The 15,570-nt window shown below is 43.5% G+C and overlaps 1 protein-coding gene across 1 annotated transcript; it reads right to left on the reverse strand.

The window, feature by feature from the left end:
• Positions 1–425: 425 nt before the first annotated feature.
• Positions 426–10,841, reverse strand: PRPH2 (peripherin 2 (retinal degeneration, slow)). Its single transcript, XM_010084666.1, has 3 exons — positions 9,958–10,841; positions 7,028–7,274; positions 426–1,336 (listed from the first exon to the last, which is right to left on the reverse strand). The coding sequence occupies exons 1-3, from the start codon at positions 10,536–10,538 to the stop codon at positions 1,100–1,102; spliced, it is 1,065 nt and encodes a 354-aa protein (XP_010082968.1). The 5' UTR covers positions 10,539–10,841; the 3' UTR covers positions 426–1,099.
• Between the last annotated feature and the right edge of the window lie 4,729 nt (positions 10,842–15,570).

Genomic DNA, 15,570 nt, shown 5'->3' on the forward strand with positions numbered 1-15,570 from the left:
CTGATAAAGAAAAACAAAACTTGCAAAGTTTGCACACTGGGGACTGATCTTAACTTACTTTTCCCTGGCCTCAAAGTTTGAGGCTTGACGTACTTGTGGATGAATGGTATCCATTTGCTAGGACCCTGGGAAACATTTAAAGTGTTAGTTGTAAGCAACCTTTTTGGTTTGTGTTGTTTTGTTTTGTTTTGTTTTGTTTTTTTCTCCTTGTTTTAAAAACAGTTAGGCTTGAATATTCTGGCGCAAGCTATGAGATTACATACTTTTTTAAAAGTCCAGAATAACCGTAACTGGCACATGCTCATAGCATTGATTCCACCCACTACAAGGGGAATCTTCTACACTTCTGCTTGTTGAAATACAAGGTGAAGTATAAGTCTACAACATACTCATTCAAATTATACAGGCTGAAAAAAACTCAGAGAAACAAAATCCATAAATCTTACCTTAATGTTGTTTTCATGATACTTGTGTTGTTTCATTAAATTACAACTTTTGCTTAGTACATAAATTCTCAGCATAAATTTGCATTTTGTTCTATGTACATCTTAAGAATACAGCAGAAAATACCATTGCTTAGCACATTAACAAAAATCACATTATATGAGAGTTCTGTCAACATACCTGTCTAATAAGTTATATGCAATTCTGGAAATCCTTCTTCCTTTGACTTCTAAAATTCTACTCCTCAGAAAACCAATCTGTTTGTCTTTAAAAGTTGAAGTACACAAAGTATGCCGATAAAACAACTTGAGCAAAAAAGTTAACTTTTCAAATTCCACTTTTAATTTCAAAATAAGATGGAATTGACCACCATGTGATGCCAGCATTTTTTTTTTTAACTAACTGTCCCACGTGAATATTGCAAGTCCTAGTGGGGTCATTTTCCCCAGAAGTTATGAATATGATGTACTCATATTGTGGATAAATGTATTATCCCAAGATGCACTATGTTGTATACTCCCATATACAAAAAAAAAAAAAAAAGCATGCGTAGAAATGTGTTCTGATGGTTGATACATAGCTTTTAAAACGCAGATATTCACAAATCTCAGTTTTTTTATTCCTCTCCGATAAAAAGTCCACATCAATTAGAAGCTCAACTGACCGTTGTGATGGCTGGAGTCTTCCCACCTTCCTCTCCTTCGGCCCCTTCAGCATCTGCTTCCACCTGATTGAACTTACCAAGCTTTTTCAAACTCTCCAGCGCAGACTTCAAAGTGTCCTTCAGGCTGTTCTCCAGGATCCATCCTTCGCTTTCACATTCAGGGTCCTCAGGATTTGCAATGCTTTCCAGAGAGGTGTGCAGAAGACGCAAGCCAACCATCACGGACATCTGCACCATGCAATGGAAAAGACAGAGTGTCAGGCAAACCTTTATACCCTCGTCCACATCTTCACCATCCTCCGCTATCAGCAGCCTGGGCTGGTGGCGTGAACAGAATGCCAAAAGCACCAAAAAGGTACAGCTTAAGGGCTGCAGGAATCCTCCAAAGGAGAGGAGATCCTGGGCAGCCTTTCCCCTGGGATGGCCAGGAGGGGCAAGGGGGAGCTGGCAGGAGGAAAATGTCTCTTCATGGGTAGGAAAGGAGGAGGGTTGAGGTCTGAAATCAGTGGGTGCCATGGGAGGTGTGACAGTTGATAACCAATGAGTGGATTCACCAGCTTAGGAAGGAGTGAGTACGTGCAGCTTTGTGTGGCCATGTGCACAAGGGGGCTTTCCACGTACCCCTGTAACAGGGTAGGCTTTTCCTGAGAAATGTTAATGAAGCATCTGCCTCTGTGCAGTAGACGTACATAAAGCTGTTCATGTGCAACAACATCCTCTTCCATCGTCCACTTCATTTTAGCTTTAAATATTTTTTACTTCACATTGACCTTAACATGTTTGTAAAGTATAGTAATCTGATCAAGGAGATATTAATGAATCAGCATCTGTGCACAACAGAGCAGCGTTAACATTTGAGCCCTCAGCTCGCCTACTTCAAATTCTAATTTTGTTTCTATAGAGGTATGTGCAAATAAGGAAACCAAGGCAGAAGGTGATCTGTATCTCTTGCTGGTTCCATCTAAAACAAATTTCTATTTCTGATAAAATATTTACCAGTCCCAGCAGCCTACTGGCTATGCTGGTGAAACCTTCCTGACACTGGCAACACCTCAAACGTCCCTCCAGAGAGCAAGAATGTTTTTAGCCAGTCTCCTGCCTTCTGACGCCATTCAGAACAATCTGACTTCCACCACTGCGGTGCTTATGCAGAAAAGTGATTGATCTGTGAAGGAGAGAAAGAAAGAAAACACAATGCCCAGAAGAGCCACCTTAATGAGGTGGTAGAGCAGGTGGTCAGGACAGGGAAGCAAAAGACTAGTTTAGCCTTTTGTGTGCTAGGTAAAGCTAAGATTGAGACCACTTATAATTGTTGATGACCTCATAGGATTTGTTCTGTAAGGTAAGTACAATGCCTCTTTTATCCTATTCAAATTCCCAAGGAAATTATTATCTCTGGTCTTCCTAAACCCCAATGGTTAAAGAAGTTGGCATCCCTGGGTCTTGCTTACCTGGTGGCACAGCTGAGGCCCATGGAGAGCTGCCCTGGACCTGCAAGGTGCTGCTCTCTGTTGAGGTTTTTGTATACAAGATGGAGGAACCTTGCAAACTGTTGTGCAGGATTACAGCATTGGGTAGCTGGGCAGATTGGAAGCTGGCATTCAGCCACATAGCGTGGCCAATTAGAGAATTCACATCTGGCTTTTGGACTCATGGGACTGCTCAAGTTCATTCTTCTGTGGACCACTCATTAGCATGTCTATCCTGGTCACCTGCTTGTGTATGATCAGTGCCTCTAAATTCTTGGAAGACTAAAGGGTAACCAATGATTACCCTCAAAATTTTCAGATGTTGATGTTTCTCTGCCTTCACTCGAGACCAGAATGGGGAAAACATTGGTCAAACAAACAAGCTCCATCAAATACCTCCATATCCAAAGGCAAATTTTCATTCTGTTTAACGTAGGAATGCATGATTCACAATACCTTGATCCTCAAAGAAGGTTCTAATGGCCCTAAATCTGGAAATAGTCTAATTTTATTGTGGATCTGCCCAATACTGTGATGACTTAAATTAGTTGAAACATTGTTCTATACAGGTCACAAGAAGAGACAAATCACATCACACTAATCTTGGGATTTAAAGCGTTTGACATCTTCCTTTCAATCTGAGCCCCAGTTTTGTTGCTCTCAGTCACAGGACTAGTATCTTTCCTATTAACGGCTGTTGCAAGTAACGATTAATAGGACTGGACACAAAAGATGGCTTCCATGTTGTTCTCTACTTTTTGCTACCTCACTATATGTTAGCAGAAGCCTTTTTTTGTGTCTGACTTACTAAGTCCCACTAGTTGACAGCAAAATTAGCTGTACTTACAGGCTTCCTGGATGGCTCTAAGTCAGTAAATATGATTGTGCTTTAAAAAAACAAGGTGCTTGTGCAGAAGGGAGCAGCTGACCTGCCCTCGGATGAGATTCTGTTGCATCTTCTCTCAGGTTAAGACTTCATTTTCTTAAAAATCTTGCTCAGGAAGATTTTGGGTCCCTGGGGTTGAGATTTCCTAAAAGCAGTGCAAAATATTTGGGTGCACATCACCTCCACTGACCCGAGCCTGCCTTCTCTGCCAGATGAGAAGAGTCCAGGAAGTTGGAGAGAACTGTCTGGTAAATTAGTCTATTTCCTATATGACAGCATAAAGTCTTGGACCATCAGTTTTGCTGAAGTGCTGCACCATGGAAGGAACAATCCCAGGCAGGGGGTGACTGGCAGCGAAGGGCCTTGGAATCCTCCTGGACACCAAGTTGAAGAGGAGCCAGAAATGTGCCCTTGCGGTAAAGAAGGCAAATGGTATCTTGGGCTGCATTAGACAAAAGTATTGCCAGCAGTGTGAGGGAGGTGATCCTTCCCCTCTGCTCAGCACCGGTGAGGCCACAGCTCTGGGCTCCTCAGTACAACAGCAATGTGGGCATACTGGAGGGAGTCCAACAAAGGACCACAGAGATGATGAAGGGACTGGGGCCTCTCTCCTGTGTGAGAGGCTGAGAAAGCCGTGAACGTTCAGCCTGGAGAAGAGAAGGCTCAGAGTGGATCTCACCAATGTGCACAAATACCTGAAAAGAGGGTGCAGAGAAGATGGAGCCAGGCTCTTTCCAGTGGTGCCCAGGGGCAGGACAAGAGGCCATGGGCACAAATACAGGAGTTTCTGTTTGAACATCAGGAAGCACTTTTTCACTGTGAGGGTGACTGAGCACTGGCACAGGTTGTCCAGAGAAGTGTTAGAGTCTCTCTCCCTGGAGATATTCAAAAGCCATCTGGCCATGGTCCTGGGCAACCAGCTCCAGGTGGCCCTGCTCGAGCAGGGGGTTGTGGACAAGAGGACCTCCAGACTCCCTTCCAGCCCGAACCAGTCTGTGGCTCTGAGTTGCAGACCTGTGCTTAATCACAATCCAGCCAAAAAGGTCCTGGCCATCAGGGTCCCAAAGCTAGCCCAGTCTCGCTGAGTGACAATTTCCCCTGGCCAATGGATAAACTGTCACGAAAAGTCTTGTCATTTCACAGTGACTTTAAAGTGGCAGGAAGAACAAAGCTGCAGTGTTTCTCCAGGGCTAGGTGTGGGAAGGCTGGGCTGGCGCATCCCCCTGCACCACGGCACGTTCAGCCCCTTGATCTGTGCCAGCAGAGCAAACCGTGTCCTTCTGGAGGGTCCCTGCTGCCTGTGGGCTGGCTTTGAGGATTATCAGGAGTTCACTCCTGGTGTTCAGTGCATCAGAGAGTTCGCTCTCCAGTGCCTGATGTGCAGCGCACCTCCTGCTCCTGTCTCATCGCTCTCCTGGAGCTGAGTGCTGGGCTCCCTCTGTGGCCCCATCTGTAAGATGAATCTCAGGGTCTGGGCCACTGCAGTAGCTGTGACCTATCAACAGTCACGTGTTTATACAGGTGAAGGACCTGGAGCATCTCAGGAACTGGCTGCTGCCCTCCTTTCCTTTTGAAATGCTCTATTCAGGGCACCCTTGAACACCCCCCATTTCCTCTCTGTGGGCTGAGGCAGGTCAAGAAGACAGCCAGTCTTGCTCTGCTTGACCTTCCCCAGCGAGGCCCATCTGTTTGCCAGGGTTTAGCCTCAGGCGGCTTAGCTAGAGCAGGGTGTGTTCTTTTTTTGTCACCCTCATGACCGGTTGTCACTCCTGGGAAGCCTACAGCTTTTGCTAGTAAAAGCAGCATGCGGATAATAATATACTTTCAGAAAATATGACACGCTGCGTCTTTTTCAAATAGAAGTTTTGATACTTCAACATAGGTTTATCCTTCCTTGAACATAATATAGAAACGTTAAACATAAGTGGCCATCCCTGAGGTCCCTACGCCCATTGGCACGTAACGTTTTTCCTCAGCTCAAAGTAACAGCTGTGATTAGTGTTTTCCCCTGTGCTCTCTCCCCTTCCCACAGCTCAGTACCACCAAACCATCTGGATGAGTCGTCTGCCGACCCCCAAAGGGCTTTACTGGTGAGGTGCTGTGGCTGTGCCGCTTGGCTTGAGCTCACAGCGGCTCCAGGTGCAAAGCAAACCAGGGCTCTCCTTTGTTCTTCCACTTTTCTGTAAGTTCTTAGCAAACCAAAGGCAAGATGAGAAGCGCAGAACCATCATGCTAACTCACTGCTGGGTCGCATCCTGGTCAGCCCGACGTCTTACTTTGGCCCGGAGTCGGGACCTCTGCTGTGCTCCTGATCAGTACAAAATGGTTTCCTATCCTGACTGCAATTTAAAGAGAGCGGTTGCTTTTCAGTGGAGACTGAATTAAAGTCTGCTTCCTGCTTTGCTTCCTCCTTTCAAAGTTTGCTTTAAAAGCGGAGGGAGTTTGAGACCCAAATCTGGACCCTTTATGGTAGACTATCAGGCAAGTCATAAATATTCAGGAGGGCCAACTAATATAACGCAGGATTGTGATATTTCTTTAAAGCTTTGCCCTGAAAGTCCTCTGATTACCTGAGAAAAATCTCACCTTTTATTTTGAAAAAGGTGAAGGAAAAAGGAGAAGATCATATTTATCATTGCACCACAGATTGAAAATACTACCTAGGTGTACTTTGAAGAGTTAGAAATAAAATACTAAATTTTTATCTCTGCTATTAATGTTAACTTATCACTGTTGTTAATACCCTACAAGGAGGTATGTTTCAGGTTCCTAGTAATGATTCTTCACAGCTGGCATTAGTATTTCTGTGCATTTTTCCTCTGAGTTTTTGAATTACCTTCTGATTTTCATATGCAGCTGCCACTGCCCTCTCTTCAAGAACTCTTCATTTGAATTTGGCCATAGACACAAGCTTCTCTTTCTGTTCTTACCAGAATAACAGTGCTACAAGGAGGTAGTACCTTTCTCAGCCCTGCAGAGTCGTTATTTTTAAAGCGACACAACATGAAGTAACTTTATGATATTTTGTTCAGTTCACAAATTATTCGGGTAGGTGTTTATTTTCTAAAAAGCATCTTCATTCCTGGATGGGTGTTGCCCAGTGCTTGTATCATAATATAATGCATCTTTTTAAAATTTGCATTTATCTAAATTTAAAAAAAAAAAAAGCCGAGTAATTTAAAATTGGCAATGCCATTTGCAGCAGCCATTGCAAGGGTTAGAAGGGGTCTGCTGCACTCCTTGTTGCACAGTGAGCTGCACCCTCCCCACTGACCACCCAATCCTGCCCTACCTCTACATCCTGCACCTCACGCGCCAGCCCTCGTGCTGCTGCCAGCCCACCCTCCCTGTGTGTTAGTATTGATTAAACACCCTGGCTAGAAAACTGGCCATCTCCCAGAGGCAGAAGGACATGTTTTCCTAGCATTGAATGAAGAGTATTTTAGCAGCAAAGCTGTACTTCAGGTTATGATGCCCACAAACGTCTGGTTTTTATCTTAGAAGTCCACTCTGCCCCTCCAGAGCTGGCGCTTCAGCAAAGCACGGCTGGGGGGAGAGGGTTACCTCGAAAAGCCAGACGAGGAGGACGACGGCACCCATGGAGCTCATCATGCTGCTGTAGTAGTGCAGGAGGGCTTCCCGACAGCCGCGGCGCCAGAGGTTGAGCTCCTCCGTTTGGTAGTCATAGCTGTAGTGAGCTGAGTTGTTGGTGACCTGGTACTGGATGCAGGGTCTCGGGGAGCTGGGGTTGCAGCAGCTGAAAGGGACACCGTCCACCAAGTACCTTCCATCCACATTGCTTTTGATCCGACTATAGGCAAGGGCAGAAACAAACATGAATACACAAATACACATATAAAGATATACTGGAACAAACTTGCATGAGAAAGGAAAGCAAAGGCAATATGAATTGTCCACAGTGCCTCCCGGCCATACTATTTCTCTGCGTCCCCTGTCTGTACAGTGGCATTCGTCCCAGCTGTTTTTCCTCTCTGAAATCCTTTTCCATGTCAAGGCTACACTGAGTCTATAATTAACTCTTCATGATGTCAATGAGCCCTCTCGGGTCACTTCTTCAAATAAATTAGTTTTTAAAGAAAAGTAAATGGCAGAGAGAAATTTTGGCAAGGGCAGTCAGAAAAGAGTGATCACAGCACGGTTAGGGTGGAAGGGAGATGCTGGAGGTGAACTGAGCTTGGAAAAGGACCCACAACAGCCTTAGGAGCCACCATATCCAGCTAGACCGTTGATCCAGCAAGCCTAAGAGCTTCTCTTTGATGATAATAGCTCCAGGAAGGGGTTATGCATTTATTCTTGGCTTGGGAAGGCAGACAGTGTTTAAAACATGAAATGTGCTTCAGCAACAGGATGTTGAAAAATCTCTGAAGTCCTTGCAGGAGCTCCCCAACTATTGTTCATTTGAGACTGTGGTTGCAGCACTTACTCTGGTGCCTGATGAGATGTTTAGATGAGAGATACTTAGAAGGCAAATAGTTCCACTGGCACTGCAAAAAAAGACTATAATAAGAGGACTGCAAATCTAACAAATGCCATTTTGCTTAGAAGAATGACAGAATGGAGAGCTCTGGTGATCCAGAAAGGTGAAAAAAATCTGAGTATCACTTGTAGCTTTCTGTATGGATATTTTAAAGTTGTGCCATAGAGAGAGAGGTGACTGCAACAGCCTGGTAAAGAAAAATTCCACTTTGCGGTCATGACCTAAATATATCTAAACACCGAATGCAGCTGAGGTTTTATCTCTAGATGTAAAGCGTGCTCTGAGTTGGGTCTAATTCCCATTGACGTGTAAATGTTCTACCAGTTTCAGAGAGACTGGATCAAGCCTTCACTCTACAAATAAAATAAAAATCACATTGTAGGGATTGGACTCCCACCTTCCCTGGAATTAAGGAGAACTTTGCTATTGACTTCAAAGGGGCAAGAGTATCCCACCAGGAATGTGTGCAGAGATTGTGCACCACTGCGTAGTTCAAACCTTGAATTCACTCATTAACATCCCTTTGTGGATTTTTAATGCCCCATTTCCTGCCTGAGTAGTACAAAGAAATTGCTGCCAGTCTCAGTCCCAAACAAGACATCATTTATTAAGGACAATATAACCTTGTTCCCCCTTTGTGCTTTGCCCTTCCACTGCTGCTGGATTAAGTTACAGCTCTCAAATCTCCATATAATGCTGGCAAGGTGAACTTATTATGTTTTCCAGTAGTTATTTATACCCATGGGCATACCTTCACAATGCAAATACTCCCTTATTAAATAGGGAATGTATTTGTTGCAGCCCCACAGTGCAATAGGTTAAGCCTCTAACAGTTTTCACTATGAAGTCCTAGTTCAGAATTGCAAAAACAACCAGACCACCCAACACGTTAAAACAATATGCAGAGAGACACACAAGTAAAATATCATTTACGCAGCCAGGCAGGGATCCCAAGAGATGCACAAAGTCTTTTTCAAAATCACTTCAGACATTTTTAACATGGGAAGTACATTTAAAAAGCAGATTACTTCCAGTTTACAAGACCCTTTGTGAAACCACAGGGTATGAACGTTAACAAATGATGTTCCCAAAGAACTTTGAATAACAATCTCTTCCCCTGATGCTTAATTTATTAAGAGGTTGTGGGTATTTATGTCCAATGCTCATTTTTTAATTTCAAAAGTTCATTTGTTCTCATGTTTATTTTTCACTTGCACTTACAGCGTCTAACCTGTTTTTGAGATTACTGCCTCTTTGGGCACTGACATCAGAGCCATTAAGGTGTTTCTGGACAACAATCTGCTCTGGTTTGTATAGAGGGAACTAGCGCTGTTTTCATGTGAGGTTTATAAAAATCAGGCATGAGTATATATATTGAACATGTTTTTATACAGGAGAGAACATAACGTGCATTTGGCTACAAGGGACACTGTAAAGCTAGGAACGTCAATGGGTGTTGATGGCTCAATACTGTCACAGTGCTGAAGCAATCCACTGACCAAATACAAAAATAAAATTCTAAATCTTAAGGATTTAAAACACATGAGTTACTGGTAAATCATTACTGTTTCTGTTTGTTTCCATTAAACTGATTAATTGCCAACGTCTGAAATGGAGTTTTAAAAGTGGCGTCAGCAGCATACATCCAGGGAATTCTTTTTTTAGGACTTAATAAGTCACATTGAAATCTGCTTTAGGAATAGCAAAGTTCTGATACTTCTTAAAGTCTATTTACGTTGCACTGCATAAGAATGAAAATTGTATTTTGGTGCTTTATCTTTTATGTCCTGGATAATGTTAGAGGAATTTGTTAGGGGAGGAAGCAATGTAGCTGAACATTTGGGATGCTTATTGAGCAAAAACAGAGAAAAAAAAAAAAGCATTTCATACAAACCCTGCCTCCAGTCAGTGCCTGTTTCGATGTACATTTCTTTCTTTAGTATAATACTGATCAAACAATGATACTATGTGATACAAACCCCACAAAGTCACTTACTCTTTCACTTCTTTGGAGCTGAAGTCCAGATATCTGTTGCTGATCCACTGAATTTCGAACCAATCTTTGAAGCCGTTGTTTCCACAGCATTTGAACTCAATTTGGAGCATGTCAATGGTTTTCTTCATGAAGCATCTTCCGGGGGTGTCTGTGTCCCGGTAGAACTTCATGCCATTCTTGAGCCCCTGGGCCAGCGTGCTCTCCAGCGAGCCCCGCATGAGAAAGCAAATCAGAGCAACGAAGAAAATGAGTATGTTAAAGACGAAACATAGTGCCAGGTAAGGTTTCAGCAAAGGCTTCCACTTGGCAAATTTAGCGGGATCCAGAGAATCATAACAAATTTTGCCAGCAAAACCATTGAAGGCGCAGGATAATATACCCATCAATATCAATGAATTGGGCACAAAGTGGCTTTCAGAATTGTCCATCACTTCGCTTCGCTTCCGGAGCTCAATTTTGAGGAACAAGCCCATGCTAAAAACAAGGATTCCAGCAAACACTGAAAACCAGTTCATGAGCCATAGTCCCTGTGCTAGTTTTACCCGTTTCTTCTGGTTGAATTTGACTTTCAGCAGTGCCATCTTCGTAATGTGGGATGTTGGAAGATTTCACAGCCTGGATCCCTCTTCTCGGCGTAAGTGACTCGAGGAAGAACCATTCAGGCGTTGGAAGAGACCCCGAACAGCATGGCGGGAAGCGAGCCACTGCACGGTCTTTCCATCTTGAGCTCCCCTGGTTAGGATTCAAGCAAGTAAAATATTCAAAGATACAAATTAACAATTACACATTAATGAGAATAATGGGCAATTAGCACCTACAACTATTTCTGGTGGTTCCTTCCAAGCAAAGGAGAAACAGTCTCAAGGTTTCAAATGATTTGATCTGGATCTGCAAGACGTCATTCTAATACCTTTAATCATTTGATCCAATTTGGAGAAATGTCTGTCAACAGATGAGTGGAAATAATCCCTCATTTTACTATTTAGTAGATTTGTGCTTTCTTACGATAGGCTGCTGGGCAGAATGTGAAAACCTGGAGATATAAAAAGATCTTTGTCGGCAGAAGAATATGGATCCTTTGAGGAAAAAGGAAGAGGGCTCCGAGATTAAAAAAGGCTGCTTGAACGTAAAAGTATGCTTCCCCCATGTGATCCTGATTTATTCATATCTACAGCCAAAACCACCTTTCTAGCCCTTATCCTTCTGTATTGACCTCAGACGACATCCTATGGCTTATGTATTCTGGAAGCAGATAAGCGTGTAGTTTACAGTGACCTAAATAACCGAAGCTTGGCATTTTCTATTTACTTTCAGGGCTTGTGCCATCTCTGGGCCTTGGCAGGAGGGAAGGAGAAAGGAAAAGTTCAGAGAAACTCAATAAATAAACCCCAGCCTGAAATCTAGAGATGCTTTTATCAAAATTGAGCTGACATGAGCAGCTTACTGGATAATCACCGGGCCAGGGAGGGGAGCAGGGCTGCCCAGGGAGACCCGGGAGCTTACACCAGGGAGGAATTTGACCCAGGGACTGAGGAGGAACCCTCCGGCTGTTGTCACCAGCCAGTGCAAGGGAGCCACCCCTGGGGTCCTCAGGGTCTGCTGAGGGACCTGCAGCCTGGCTCCATTTTCACGCCATTATGGGCAGAAAAGGAGGGATGCAACCCCCTCCTTTGGCAGTGGCCTTCCTCCTTACGCCGGGTGGCCCTTTCAGCCAAGCACAGATGCTGGGCTTTTGCTCTTTCCAGCACTTTGGGACTTCTTCTTGCTTTGAAATATCACCTCCTGCTCCCCCCTTGCCCCACAGAGGTTCAGAGCTCTTGGGAAAGTCCGGCACTAGCCCACCATCCCCTGCAGCTATGCAAAATGAGCCTTGGGCAACCTCAAGCAATGCCAAATTAAGCCGCAGGTGTGTGAGGGTGTGGGTACTAATGCTGCAGGTGAGAAAGGAGCAGCCCCAGGAGGGGGACTGGGAGGTTCTGTCCCGACCTGAGCCACCCCGACCTGCTGCTACCCCAATACCCTGGGGAATCCTTTGGTGGCTGCCAGCACCATGGCACACCAGCCCTGAGGGAAAGGGGGTGGGACCTGCCCAGGAGGAAGGCAAGTGTGAAAAATAATAATAATTTTTTTTAAATGCACTGAAAAATATCATTTTGGTAGTCTGCTGCTGTGTGGTACCACAGATGCTGCTCAGTTTCCGTTTGAGATGCTGGAGAATAAGGACAAAGGCTATCAAGCTGCTACTTTCTCCTGTGCTAACAGAAGGTTTTTGCAATGGACCTTTCCTGGCCCCTCCAGGTGCTGTTGCAGTGACCTGGGGGGCTGCTGGTTACTGGGATTTTCCTAAAGCAGGCCTGGTTGTTTGCATTGCTGCTGCCCTGGCAGGAGAAAGGCGAGTGTGTAAAAGGAAAGGAAGAAGGCAGTTATCCATTGGGGGCTAGTTGCTCTGCTTGCCATGAAACCGATGAAGAGTGCTGTTCCTTGGGAGGGCCTGTTAAATATTTTTGTGCAATAAACCATGGCACTGAAATAACATCTCTCCTGGCTTCTCGGCAAAATACCCCATAACCACGCAGGACATGTTACTACATTTCACCGACTCCTCCAGGGTTCACCTAGGAAACGTGAGATAGTTTGAAGGGTGTATTTATCTGACAGCCTGAAGTTAATTCTAAATAAATGAATTTGAAACTATTTCTGTTCCTTTCAGTGCTGACAGAGTGAAACTCTATTTAAAGTGAAAAATAATTTTCTATTAGGTCTGTGGATGACAGGGACATACAGTGAAACGTGTTCAGCAGTGCAATTAATAGCACAAGAAATAGTAAACCTGCACACAGCAGACATAAGCCTGGTGCTGCTCTGGATATGGGAAAGTTCGTATTCAGGGGCACAGATGACAGTCCGAATACCTCTTGTCTTAATAATTTAATATTCAGATGCTCATGATAGATCTGACGCAGCAAAACCATGTCATGGTATACATTACGGTGTTTCCTGTTAATTCAGGAATAAAAATAGTGAAATAGAATATGCAGCATACGCTTCAGGGCTCATTGATCCCTCCAAATTTACTCTTCTCCTTACACAACAGGAAGGGTTCTAATAACTCACTCCTAAATAGTTAGTGGTTTCTGGGACATGATCAGTGATTCACCTGATGCTCACGAAGGGATGCTCAGGTACTAATTAGACATTTAAGACTTCAGGTGGTACCTTTAAGGTAATTACAGAGAGCAATCAACACAACCAAAACAACCCAGGTTTGGAAATCTGATGTTTATTTAAGTAGTTTCAGTAGTTCACCACCAGCTGGAGACTTAGAGTGCCAAAACCTACCCACCTATTGAGTGAACTCACCATGCCTGGAAGCTTTAAAGGGGATTGGTGACAGTGTGTGTGTGTGTATGTGTATATATATATATGCGCTATACTCTGATGCCTCCTTTGAAAAATGAAGTTAACACTTTTAAAAGTGGGGAGGTAATGCTTCCCAGTTATCCTGGACACAGAGCTGACAAGCCCTGTATGAGCTTCAGCACAAACTGATGAGCTGAGGGCCCTCTCAAGCACAGCATACTAAAGAAAAGGAAGGTTATGGGGGATCATCAAGAAGTCTTTTGGGGTGTGAACAGCACAAAAAAGAAAACTGTTTTTGCCTGGCATCTGCTTTTCTTAAAAAAAACTTTATCTTGGCTGGGATTTGCCTTTAACTGGGCAGACTTACCACCACTTGACTTCAAATAGAAAATATGGGAACTGATCCATAGCAGACAAAAGCTAATTGCAGCAAGGATGTTTGAGTTAATGGCCTCCTCAGAGGCTGCATATTAACTCAAATGTACAATTCATATGCCATTTTGGAGAAAAAAAATTAGAATAAAACATCAACATGATTATTGATCTGCTAGAATTCACCATGAATGTTTTCAAATTCAAAATGTTAAAAAAGTATAATTTCTATGGATAACAATACAATATTGATACCTTTTCAAAAAGCTATGCCTGCCAACATAAATATAAGCCACAAACTTACCAGTTAATGTTAGAAAGGAGGACAAAATTGGTTTTAATGCAGATACTAAAAACATTGTATTTGGTATACAGTCTGCTGCCCAGTCCTGGACCAGCTGTGCTCCTTCCATCTTCAGGAATATGAGATATTAAAAGCAAATTCCCTTTAGATAGGTGTATCCTATGTGTCTAAACTATGGAAATGCTCTTAATTGGTTAAAAAAAAAAATCTGGCCCAATCTTTCTTTCATGCTGCTTTGTGATACGAAACAAGCGGCTTTCTTGGGTTCTTTTTTCTTTTCTTTCCTTAGAAGTGGTTAGGTTCCATTGCAAGGATGAAGATGTCTGGTTTTGCCCACGATAGGAAGTTACTATGTAGAGATAAGAGGTTTGTTTGTGCACTGTAGTTTATGGTTTGGCTTGTATCTGTAACTATGTGGTGTGTACAGGGACACTCCTGAGAAACACAGTGATAGAATGGCTGCACTGTATTGTATGATTAACAGGTGGAGAAAAGTCTTATTTTTCCTCCTATGCACACAAGTAACATGGTGGGCTACTGCTTCTGTGGCATGTGAGGAGCCTGCAGGTACTGGGGCTGGAAACAGAGGCAAGTCGCTAAATTCACTGCTGGGGCTGTTGTACACCTGGGAAGGGCGATTTGACCCCCTGGATCCCCTCGCTCCTGAACTATGCTGGGGTGCACAGTGGGGATTTTAGCTTTGTTTTGCTTCGGGTAGTTCCCAGGGTTTCAGCCATCCCTATCCACAGGGCGGGTAACATGTTCAGAAAATACAGTTGGTCTTTGACCCCTGAGATAATCATCTCGAGTATTTATCTGTCTTACTGTGATGCCTAGGGTGTAGTGTTCACTGCTGAAAGAATGAGAGTTATAAATCAATGTTTGTACTTGCAGAAATGGAAAAGAAATATGTCAGGAATTGAAAGAAGCTTACAAAAGGCTCACAATAGTCATTACTGCTGGAAAACATCTCAGAACAGCAGATGGAACCTCAAGTAACTCGGATAAATTAGATCACTATGTGAATGGAAATAGTGAAATTTCACAAGCTGCACAGACTTTTTTTCTTGCAATTTTTATCTTTTTCCTTGTATGTGATGAATTTGGCTTTTGAGCACAGCACAGGCTCTGAGCTCTCTTGTGCAGACCCAATGGCTGTAAGAGGAAGGCTGCGGAGAAAAAAGGCCAGGGACACAAGAAGTGGGGAGAGCTTGATGCAAAGTAGGATGTAAGGGGGCAGAGCTGAGAAGCAAAAGGATGATGCATAAAGGAGGTAAAGAAATGTACTTCTTTGCATACAGTTCTGAAATCCAACAAGTCTGCTCCCAGATCCCACTTTTATATGCTGGGAGAAATCTACTCGGAAGGACAGAAGTAGGATGGATATGAAGGAGGGAGGGAGGAGGATTTTATGTGTGCACAAAAGCTCCTTCCATTAAAGAATTCATAAGTATTTTGTAACACCTGAAGCAATTCCAGGTAAAGCCACTGAGGTTTGATCTTTGTCTATGTGTAATTGTTGCCTAAATAGGAAGAAACTTTTAAAAAAACCTTATACATATATAATTTTTTATATA

The sequence above is a fragment of the Pterocles gutturalis genome, unplaced genomic scaffold (assembly GCF_000699245.1).
Source record: "Pterocles gutturalis isolate BGI_N339 unplaced genomic scaffold, ASM69924v1 scaffold6845, whole genome shotgun sequence".
Classification (NCBI taxonomy): Eukaryota; Metazoa; Chordata; class Aves; order Pterocliformes; family Pteroclidae; genus Pterocles; species Pterocles gutturalis.